The 11,894-nt window shown below is 48.2% G+C and overlaps 1 protein-coding gene across 1 annotated transcript; it reads left to right on the top strand.

Annotated features, from left to right (window-relative positions):
• Positions 1 to 8,120: 8,120 nt before the first annotated feature.
• LOC128931553 (melanoma inhibitory activity protein 2-like) lies at positions 8,121 to 11,656 on the top strand. Its single transcript, XM_078347985.1, has one exon. The coding sequence runs from the start codon at positions 8,203 to 8,205 to the stop codon at positions 9,991 to 9,993; it is 1,791 nt and encodes a 596-aa protein (XP_078204111.1). The 5' UTR covers positions 8,121 to 8,202; the 3' UTR covers positions 9,994 to 11,656.
• Positions 11,657 to 11,894: the final 238 nt, after the last annotated feature.

The following is an 11,894-nucleotide window of genomic DNA, read 5'->3' as shown; positions in this document are numbered from 1 at the left end:
TATTTTTTTTAATTGTCATGGGAAATATCAACTGCTTTGTATGTAGAAATACAGAGACTAAGAGTGAATCCCCATATAGACCCACCCTGAATATCTTGAATTAAATAATGGTCAAGATTTTGCATATCATTTTTGCTTCTTCTATTCCTCCTTTTCTTTCTTTTTCTCTTTCTTATTTGCTGAAGTAATTTAAAGTAAATCCTGGACATTGTGTCTTTCCACCCCTTCATACTGCAGTGTACATTTCCAAAATATCCATACATTGAGAAAGACTTTTTTTTCTTGAGTTGAAGTCTGGCTCTCTCGCCCAGGCTGGAGTGTAGTGGCACAACCTCGGCTCACGGAAACCTCTGCCTCCCACATTGAAGTGATTCTCCTGCCTCAGCCTCCTGGGTAGCTGGGATTACAGGTGCCTGCCACCACACCCAGCTAATTTTTGTATTTTTAGTAGAGTTGTGGTTTCACCATGATGGTCTTGATCTCTTAACCTCATGATCTGCCCGCCTTGGCCTCCCAAAGTGCTGGGATTACAGGCATGAGCCATCGTACTGGCTGAGAAAGATTTTTTTAAGAGGGAAGTGTCAGTTGCATTAAATGATACAGATGAGTTGAGATGAGGACCGAGGGGCTGTCAGGAAGGTTCCAGGATGGAGCTGAAGGTGCAGAGGCAGCAGGAGGAAGTGCTGACCCCAAGGCATGGCTGGTATTGGCACTAATAGTTCACAGAGGACCTTCGAGAGAAACACTCAAGAAATGCCAATCATTATTTTGAGAAGTGTGATGGTAAAAAGAAGGGAGATCACATTTGAGCAGGGATGAGGCACGGAAATATTGTTAGGATGAAGAGAGATCAATATTTAGAAGCTCAGGTGACAGGTACGAAAAAGGAAGCAAAAATTGATGGAGGAAATTCCCAGAGGGACAGAAGGGAACGAGCGGACACTGGGTGGATCTCTCAATAAACAGGAAAGAAGTTACTCAAACTTCTAAAGGTGGGAAGAGAGGGGCGACATTCTCGGAGGGCACTGAGTCTGCAGTTTGGGACATGAGAATTCAGAACTCCGTGGGGCAGAGACCAGGGTCAACCCAGGATTGTGACATGTGATCTATCGGGTGCTGCTGCGGGCACTTCCATCATCTCGTTTAAGCCCCATCAACGCGTTTTACAGCTCAGCGAAGTGAACTCAGAGATGTTAAGTAACTTGCCCAACACATACTTAGCAAGTAGCAGAATTGCTTTTAGCACAGAGCTCTTCTGCACAGCCCTGAAAACCACTGTCTTTAAACTGCAGGGCTGACTGAGGGCACCAGTCCTGAGCAGCAGGTGGGTTTCCCTAGCATCTCCCAGAAAACAGCCAACTGGATTGACTCAGGTGTGTGAGGGTACCTGGATATGTGAGCAGGACAGGGTGACAGAAGATTGGGGGATTCAGGAACCTAGGGGTGCCTGTCAATCTTTGTTCTTGAATTATATGATTGCCTCTGGAATTTCTGCTTCTGCACTTTCCCTCTCTTTCCTTCCCTGAGCACCCTCTCTGGGGCAAACTCCTTTTTATGAAGTGCAAGGTTTTCTAAGCCTGGGTAAGGGACTGGGTCCCCAGCTGCCCCCAGTTTCTTACCCAGGCTTAGAAAACCTTGCTCTTCACCTGGCAGCATCACATCCCCACCAACCTGCTGCTATTTGTTGAAAGAGGAGACCTGGGAGGTCGCTGGTCCACTGGCAAGTCACTTAGAGGAGGAAGGAACAGTTGCCCTGTGGAGCTCCATGGTGATGTCTGCAGGTGCAGTGTGGGGCTGGGAGGTGGGTGGGCTGACGTCTCTAAGTCACATTCATGCTTTTTAGGGAATGTCCACCTGGTCAGCAGGTGGGGTACTAGGGCTTTAGCCCACAGGTTAGTATGAAGAGGGCTGGAGAATGATGTGCGGGAATGCTCAGAGGGTGGAGGAAGGGAGGAAGGGAGGAAGGGGAGGAAGGGGAGGAAGGGAGGAAGGAGAGGAAGGGGGAAGGGGTGGAAGGGGAGGAAGGGAGGAATGGGGGGAAGAGAGGAAGGGGTGGAAGCGGAAGAAGGGAGGAAGGGAGGAAGGAGGAAGGGGAAGAAGGGGAGAAAGGGGACGAAGGGGAGGAAGGGAGGAAGGGAGAAAGGGAGGAAGGGGAGGAGGGGAGAAGGGAGGAAGGGAAAAGGAGGAAGGGGAGGAAGGGGAAGGGAGGAAGGGGAGGAAGGGAGAAAGGGGGAAGGGAGGAAGGAGGAAGGGAGGAAGGGAATGAAGGGAGGAAGGGGGAAGGGAGGAAGGAGGAAGGGAGGAAGGGGAGGTAGGGAGGAAGGGGGTAGGGAGGAAGGGAAGAAGGGGAGGAAGGGGTGGAGGGCATTTGAATTCTTGCTGGTTTAATTGAAAGGGGAAAGAGTATGTTTAAAGAGGATTCTCAGAAGAAAAATCTCTGAGGTAAAATATATTTTAGGTGGACGATTGAAAAGATGAAACATAAGGATTTCTTAGGTAACTGACCTGAAATCACCCTGAGGAGCTCTGGGATGCAAACCTAGGAAGGAGGGCTGGGCTGGGTCCATGCTTGGATGGCTGGAAGGGCCAAACCCAAACCGGCACCTGACTTCATGTGGCTCCTTTCTCTAGACTGACATACAGACTAAAATAAGACGTTTTCAACAAGGGAAGAATGGATCGATGATGGCCACCACTTTTTGAACAGTAAATATGTGCCAGGCACCATGATAAGTACATAGAAACCCTTTACATACCCATTCTCCCGGCTGTCACACAGCCCACATGTAAAATACTAGTGCAGAGGCCACTCACTTGGCCATTCACTGAAGCTTCACCCTCAAGGCTTCTGTGATGCTCAGGCCCCTGTCAGGCTCTGGAAGGGCCCAGCCATGCGTTCTCTTGGTCATGTGTTTGGAAGTTTTGTAAAATGGGTTATTAATATTTCACTTGTAATTGGTAAGACAGGTTTCCTCTTGCCGATGTTCCCTCCAGCACACTCATGTTCCCTGTGTCAAGCGTCAGTGATTTTCAGGGGAAAAGGTCATTGACTTGGGGATACAACTATTTGAATGAGCGAGATCTATTCCGATGATTTGCTCCCACTCCTGTGTATCAGGTGCTCCCTGTACAGGAATGGCTTCCAGGACCCAGGACTACTCCCTCTGTCCACTTCCTGACTCACCCAGGGGCATGGTGACAGGGGCGTCTCTGCATCTATGTAGTGGGACATGAACAATAGAGGAACCCCAGACCTGTAGCACATGGAGTCCAAAGCTACTGTGGAGAATTCTCCCAATTATCTGACATGTAAAACTGTTAGCAGAGTTGATTCTCATCAACAACGCCCTTTCTTTTCAGGAATGTACTTAATGAGGCCTATATGCTTATAAGCACATCATGGATTCTTTTCTTCTTCAATGGCAGTTGCAAGAAATACAATTCACTGCAGCTGTTGTATTTTGAGGGCAGAAAGCAATAGCAGTGTTCCATCTAATGAGTATGTCTACTCGTGAAGGGGCATATTCTACACATTCCAACTCTCCTAGTGAAACATTTCTATCAGCCTAGTTAGGGGAAAGCCTGAATTATCTTTTATAAAATCCTAGCCAGATGAAGAGTCCATCAGGGCCCCAAAATAAGGATAAAGTGTTGCAGAAGTGCACTGGTTGATAGAAACATGAAATCAGGTATCTGGATTGTTTGCGTGTTTTCGGTTCTTGTCAGCTCTTCGATATTTGTAATCGGCGGCAAAGTCTTTACATTCCAGACATCACTTTTGCTCCTAATTTTGTATTTGTAATTTTACATCCTTCTTTTCTTAAGGAAAATACTCCAGATTGTATAAGATGTAGGCCCACAAACCTGAATCGATTCCTGACAGAGTAATGAAGCAACAGCTGGAATCACACCCACTAAATGGCCAAACCAGGATTTGAAGCCGGAATTCAAGCGTGGGCCTCAGAAAGGCATCCCGGACTCTAACATGCGTCCCTGGAATCAGGGTCTTGCTGGGGTGCAGATTCTGACTCAGTAGCTGTGGGCTGGGGCCCAGGTGCTGTGAGGTTGCTGCTCTGTGGGCCACACTCGGGAGCCAGGGTCTCTCAGCTAATGCGCTCTATGGCTGGCTCTCGGGCAGTGCAATTAACCACTGCCACTCAGGGAGGTGGTGGGACTTGCCCAGATAGCAGAGTCAGAGGCTGAACTCACAGCTCCAGCCCCCGCCTACCATGGTGGCAGGTGGGCTAAGTGTGGAGTCCCAGGAGTCAGCTCTGTGTCCCCAAGAAAAATGTCCCTTCCAGCCCCCTACACCTCAGGTGGGAGCTGCCCCTCCTGTTCCCTGGGATTGGCCTGAGATGCTGCAGTCAGTCTCCACCTGCAAGGGGAGCAGGAGAGCACCGGCGTTTCCAGTGTGACAGCCATACCTGTCTGGACTCCACTTGCCTGGCTTTCTCCACCTTGGTGACAGGCTGCTCAGCCCGCTAAGCATCAGTTTCCCTGTGCATGAAACGAGCTGAATATGACCCACCTCATAGCATTATTCAGGGATTAAATGAGGTGTTATATGACTAGTTACACAATCCGACTCTATGTGTGTTGGCCCACAGCACCTGTGGAACGGGTCATTGTTCCTGGGCTAAACTGACCTTGGGAATCAAGTGACTACTTCTTGCAGCATGTACTCTCAGCTTCCATTTTCTCAATGTGTGTGAAGAAGAGACGGTGTTAGAACAGAAAGACATCTGCAAACATTCACACCCTGCAGAGGGCTGAGCAGAGGCTAAGGGCTTGATGGCAGCTAATTGTTCCCTGACAGATGTCAGCTTTGCCTGTCTGTCTCTCTTGGTGTGTTTGCAGCGGTGCAGCAGGCTGGCAGCCTCTGCCATTCTCTTTCTGCCTGGGTCCTCCCAAATGCACCCCAAATCCCAGCCATGCTGCTTGATCACCACAGGCCTGCCTGCTGACAACAGGCTGTGGTGATTTTATTTGTCACCTTTAGAGCTTGTGTAGCAGTGTTTCTTTCCTAGAGGTTCCAGATGTTTGTCCTGCAGACATCTCTTCCAGGAGAAAAGGGAATAGATGAGGGTAGGCTGTATTTCCTGGCTGTCCCAAACCTCTGGTCATTAGCACTGCCCAGAAGGACATGCAGCATAATGGCTGCAGACTCTATGTGGTGCTGCCCTGGGCTCTGTAGCCTGGAGGGTCCCACATCAGTTGCAGCCTGGCCTGGGTTTGGGTTATTTTAAGCTGCCCCTGCAATGCAGCTGCAAATCCAGGAAAAGAGGAATGAGGTGTCTGCTCATCACGGAAGAGCTCTCTAAGCACATGTTGTCACTGGCTTAGAGAGCAGGAGACAGTATAATTACAGTCATTCCACGAGGTTCATGCTGCTGCATCGCCCCTTTCAGGAGCACCCCTCCCATTTCTTTGGTGCCAATACCTTTTCTTAAAAAGCCTCCTGGTAAATTTCAAAATGCCACTGGTAAAAGCAAACTGCCTCACTGAGCTCCTTAGTTATTTGTTTAGATTTAATGTATCTCCTTAGAATTTTTTGGGAAGAGATTGAAGACTCTTACACTGCCCCTTGGGGGAAAAGAGTGTCCAAGAGGAGGGGGAGGACGTTTCTTCTTCAACCCCATGACCTCAACTGCATTCCACATGAAGCATTAGCTTTAGGACAACATTGGCACAGACTGAACCCTGAGAATGCAGTTTGCCCACTCATCTACTTATTTATTTGGTGTCTGAATCAACAGGCTCTGGCCAGGAAGAGGAAGAGGGGAAGCTGTGAAACTCCTGTCCTTGGAAAGCTGTGTTTAGTGGACACCTATCGGCCCTGAATGGCAGGCAGAATCCTTTGTTCACAAGGGTAAATTCTCTAACTCTGAACTTCCTTCTATGTCATTTCCATCTGTCTGCCTTTTCTGATTCCTCAGTATTTTTTCTGCTTCATTCATGTATGTATTCATTCATCCATTCAGTGAGCATTCATTAAATGTCAACTACATGCCAGGACTGCACTGGACACAGGGGCCATTGTTCCTGCCCTTGAGCTTACAAGGCAGTGAGGGGCAGAAGAGCAGGGCTGAGTGGGCAGACAGTGAGGTCAGTGCTGCTCTGGGGGAAAGCCCGCATGTCTGGGGCACGTGGAGCTGCAGAGCATTGCCTACTGGGTCTAGGCACTGGAGAGGCCTCTTGAAGTGGTCCTAGGGAAACAAGGTGGCAATGATTAGGTAGGAACTCAGTGAAAGAAAGAGAAAGATGTTTAGAGGGAAATTTTGAAAATGTGGCCAAAGAGTGTACATGCAAACCCTCTCTCTAGTCCCCACAGCCTTTAGTAAGGGATCAGATTCCCGAGAACACACTGTGGGCTGGGAGCTCTGTGGAGGATGTGCCAGCCATGGCTCAGGTGCCAATGAGGCTGCTGCCCCCACGTGACACGGAGAAGGCTGTTTGCAGAACAGCCACAGGTAGCAGCACAAAGAACAAGCGTGAATGGGAAACACAGGTCCCAGGAGCTCTGCCTCCCTCTCATGTGTCCATTCACTTTGCAATAGTCACTGAATACCTGCCGCACGCACTGTCCTTGAGACTGGGAAACAGCCACATCTCAGCCCTTTTGGACGTTTACAGAATAACCAACAAATAAATGAATCCATGGCATGTCAGACCATGATGGAGGAAGACAGATAGGGAGAAAGACAAGGGAAGGAAAGGAGATAGAGCATGCAGGGCTGGCGTGAGGGTGGGAGCTGCCACAGTGACAGGTGCCATTCAAACAAACCCTTGAGGGACCCAGCATGTGAGTGCCTGAAGTAAGGGTGGTCCAGGCAGAGGAAACCTAAGTGCAAAAGCCTCGAGGCAGCAGCGGGCTTGCTGTGTTCAGGGAAAGACAAGGGGGTGTAGGAGGCAGAAGCAGAGCAGTGGGAGGGAGCGGGTGGGGAGGAGAGGGAGCTGGGGCCAGTGCATGGAGGGCCGTGGAGGCTCTGTCTCAGGACAAGTTGAAAAGTCAATGGAGGCTGTGGGCAGGGGAATGGCAGATGTGACCTCTGCTTCAATGTGAGCACCCACGATCAGGTCAACATGGGCGCCGGCTTCAGAACAGCCAACTGGTGTCTGGCAAAAACTAACAAAAACAAAAAGAGTCTCCGGACCTCCTGAAACCGATTAAACAAAAATATTTATAGAACACCGAGTACATGAAGGATATTTTGTGGGTAGTTTGGTTCCTCTCCTGAAGGAGAGAGCTTTCCGGGTGAGCTGGCGATACATGCACTTGGGGGAGATGACGGCTCACTGCAGGGCAGTGCATATCCGTGCTGAAGGAGTGCCAGTGTTTCAGAAATGGACACAGAGCAGGTCAGTTGATGGACAGGGAAGAGGAGCACTCTCTATGTGCCAGCACTGGGCCTTCTGGGGACGAGATGAGCATTTTTCTGTTGTACATGAGATACTGAGGATCGTGCTAGGCAGAGGTGAGCCCTTTCCTGGAAGGAGTTAATCTAGAAAGCATAATCTGTTTCATTTGGGAGGAGCTAAATAAATCTCTCTTCAATGAAGCAAAGGTCAATAAGAAAATGTGTATTTTACGTATAAAATTACCTATCAGAATTTACCATGAGGCATAATCTTAGTCAATTGCCTAAATTAATTATTTCAGACCACAAATACTGAAACACCAAATTGATAAGGTGGCAACTATTTCAGTTACCTACTGCTGCATAACAAATGACCCCAAAGCTTAGGGACTTAAAACAATAGTTTGTTATTGCTTATCATTCTGTCAGCTGGGAGGTTCTTCTGCTGGCCTCACCTGGGATCATGCACAAGGCTACATTTCCTAGGGTGTCAGCTGGGGGATGGGCATAGCTGGGAGGCTGGATCACCTGAGTCTCTCTCCATGTGGTATTGTTTTAAAATATAGGTTTTAGCGCTGCCTCAGGATGTAAAGTGTAACACAGGGGCGGGGTGGGCAGCATGGGCCTGTGAGACTTGTGTGTGCCCCAAGCTCCCCCCCGCAGCCAGCTCTGCAGTGGTCTGCTCCGGTGGATTTGGGTTCCAAATGGAAGGCTGCACGTTCTCTGCTGCTTATTGTTGCCCCAGTTACTGTGGGGACCATCAGAGCAGCCTTAGCGCTGTGCAGAGCCCGGGTCTACCTCTCAGCCCTATTTTGGGTTGGTCCTGGTGGAGCTACGCAGGGTTATGGCAGCACTGCCTCAAAATATGATCACAGATTCTAATTCCCACGAGTTTCCATGGGAATTCGTGATGTGGGCAGCTATTGTTGGAGTTTTTGCTGTTCCCATTTTTTTGTGGAGAAGTTGGAGATCGGTTAGGAGTCGGCTTTATGAGAGGAGAGAGAAAAAGTTTGCCAGTGCGCTTTCTGAACTAATTGACAAAAAATGTAAACTACTTGAAAACCTTACCCTACTTAAAAAAGAGCATGAATGCTGTGAAGTAGAGTCATCTTTAAAGGAGGCCAGCTTTGAGGACGAGGCAGCAGAGGCACGAAGTTTGGAGACAACATGTGAAAAGCGGAGCAGGTCCAATGATGAACTTGAGGATGAGATACTTGGTCTCAAAAAAGAGTTAACAGAACAGAAATCAAAACATTCTGAACAAAAGCAACTGATGACAGATATTTCAAAAACGATACAGTCTCTAGAAGATAAGTCAAAATCCCTCAAATCACAAGTAGCTGAAGCCAAAATCATCTTCAAGATATCTCAAATGAATGAAGAACGACTGAAGATAGCGATAAAAGATGCCTTGAATGAAAATTCTCAACTTCAGGAAAGCCAGAAACAGCTTTTGCAAGAAGCTGAAGTATGGAAAGAACAAGTGAGTGAACTTAATAAACAAAAAATAACATTGGAAGACTCCGGAGCACACGCAGAGCAAGTTCTAAACGATAAAGACAATCACATCGAGACTCTGACGGAACGCTGGCTGAAGATGAAAGACTGGGCTGCTGTGCTTGGAGAAGACATAATGGAAGATGAGAACTGGAAATTACCAATGAACAGTGAATCAGAAGATGGTGCTAACTCAGATCATCCTCCAGAAGGAGCTTCGAAGAAACTGATTCATGCTGCTAAGTTAAATGCTTCTTTGAAAATCTTGGAAGGAGAAAGAAACCAAATTGATTTTCAGTTATCTGAAGTTGAAAAAACAAAGGAAGAGCTTACACAGTGTACTAAAAATCTTCAGACTCAACAAGCATCTTTGCAGTCAGAAAACACACATTTAGAAAGTGAGAATCAGAAGCTTCAACAGAAACTTAAAATAATGGCTCAGTTCTATCAAGAAAATGAAATGAGACTCTATAGGAAATTAACACTACAGGAGAACAGCCAGTTAGAGAAAGAAGAGAAACTTTCTAAAGTAGACAAAAAGATCGTTCATCCCACCGAGGAGCTGGAGACCTACAGAAAGCGAGCCAAAGATCTCGAAGAAGAACTCAAGAGAACTATTGATCACTATCAACGGTGGACCATTGCCTATGAGGAAAAAGCACATCGTGATCAGCTGGCAGCTTGGACTGCTGAGGGAAACCTCAATGATTTAAGGAAAGAAAATGCCCACAGCAGACAAAAATTAACTGAAATAGAGTTTAAATTTAAACTCTTAGGAAAAGATCCTGATGCATTTGATGTTCCAAATAGGGCATTTGGCAGAGAACATTCCCTGTACGGTCCCTCACCAATGGGTGGACCTTCATGTGAAACTAGAGCTTTTCTCTGTCCTCCAAATCTGTTGGAGGGTCCACTCAGACTCTCAGCTTTGCTTCCTGGGGGGAAAGGAAGAGGCTCAAGAGGCCCAGGGAATCCTCTGTATCGTCAGAGTACCAATGAAAGAGGAGAATCAACCTGTGGTGGGTTACCGGATCCTCACAGGGCTCCTTCTGACACTGGGTTCCTGTCACCTCGGTGGGAACAAGACCGTAGGATGATGTTTCCTCCACCAGGACACCAGGTCTACTGTGGTTGTTGACAAATGGGAAAGTAACTTTATGCTTAATTAAATAAATTGTAGTTTGTTTTAAAAATATATACATATATGTCTTATTATTCTTCAGGTGCAGAGAGACCAACAGGTCAAGAGTCGATTACCACTGAAAAGGCAGTTTGTGACTCACAGATCCCAAGAGAACGAAAAGTACTATGCCATGCAGGAGCACATAGGGAGGCACTGTGGTCACTGAGAAGGCAGGAGTGATGGGAAAACATGGGCAAGCGCCTTTATTGTGGTTTCCAGGGGAAGGAATGAGTGAGGCAAGGTGAACCAGGTTAAGGTTAGCTACTATAGTGTGAGTAATTTCCACATGCTCTGGGCATAGGGGCTGTCCCTAGTAGTCTGGTTCCTGGCCCTGGAGTGATTAGGGCAGAGGAATAGTGGCCTAGAGTGTGTGAGTCCTGTGGAAGGCTGAAGAAGTAGGTAGCTGGGGCAGGAGCTCTGGACTGGTTAGGTTGTGTCTGAAAAGCACACTCATGGGCAAGTTGTTTGCTGTCTCTAGGAAATGGCTAACCCTGGGTGGGACAGGCCTGCCAAAGTAAGCAAGGCCCTAGACACCGAAGCATCAGAATACACAAAAAGACATGGTTAATATGGTATCAGAGCCTCTGTCTTCATGCGGCCTTTCATGAAGGGCTCTAGAGGGAGCTCCCTTAAGTGGATGTCAAGGGCCATTCAAGACAGTAGAAGTTACAAGGTCACGTACAGCTTCCAAGCAAAGCTGGAAGATATAAGACATCACTTTTGCTGATCCCATGCGTCATAGGAAGTCACAGACGCACCCCAGATCCCTGCTCATGCTGAGAGGAGAGGAACATTAACCATGTGGGAGGGGAAGGTCATCACCGTTGTTTTTGCCGACAACCTGCCACAGAAGATGTGGCTTCGGAGTGCTGCCAAGGCCTTTCTGAATGGACCAGATCCAATAGGAAGAGCAGAAAGCAGCTGGGTTCCAGCTCATTGTCTTTGCTAGTCTGGAGTCAGGTTATAGCTTCCCTCCCACTGTTGGTCCCCACATTGAGGGTCAGTTGGGTGTTTGCCCGGGAGCCTGCAGGGATTTTTGTGCCTTTAGAAGAGGGTTGGCATGGCTTTGGGTTGCTGTCTCTGAAACTGCCCCAGAGCCTGGCATCCCAGGAGAGTCCCGGCCTGCTCTGGCAGGGAGCCTAGGCCTGTTTGCAAACTGTTTGAAAGCTTTAGGGTCAAGCTCTCTCATAGACATACTATTTTCTTATCAGGAGTTACAATAACCCTAGAACTTCTCCCATAGAAATGCAGATGCTTTATTACAATGAAAGTACCATTTGTAAAGCATATGGAATTAGGCCAGTAACAACCAGCATCTGCTCCACACTTAAGGGCCCGTGAAGCACCTTCTCCTGTGCTCTTCCTTGTTCTCACAGTCACCTGTGGTTAGGCCTCGTTATCCTACTTTTTCATATCAGAACACTGAAGCTCTAGGGACTCCCTGCTCCCTGTCTTGCTGGGGGCTCAAAATCGGCTTGGGGCCCTAGGAGCTGCCCTGGGCCTAAGGGTGAAGCTATGGGAGCCCTACAAAGCCTGCCCCATTTCGTGCCAGCACCTCCGTGAATTCCTTCTCTCCCCTATACCTGCTCATTCTGTGTGGCTGCACTCATTAGATTATTTCACCCTTTTTATTAGATGCCTCAGGGAGTCCCCTTTGTGGGCCCAGTTAATCTCTGCAGGGGGCACTGACACCCCAGGTACAGCCCAGCCCTGCATGCTGCTCTTTGCTCCAGGGACCCCACCTTGTCCACCATTTGCTGGGAGAAGATTTCAGTCCCTCCAGAACACAAGCCTGTGAGGAGCCACACTGGCTCCAGAGCCCGAGCCCCAGTCACCGCTGGGTGCAATGCACATTC

Source organism: Callithrix jacchus, chromosome 1, assembly GCF_049354715.1.
Source record: "Callithrix jacchus isolate 240 chromosome 1, calJac240_pri, whole genome shotgun sequence".
NCBI classification, from domain to species: domain Eukaryota; kingdom Metazoa; phylum Chordata; class Mammalia; order Primates; family Cebidae; genus Callithrix; species Callithrix jacchus.
The sequence above is the reverse complement of the archived record's forward strand: the minus strand, read 5'-3'. Positions and strand labels throughout refer to the sequence as shown.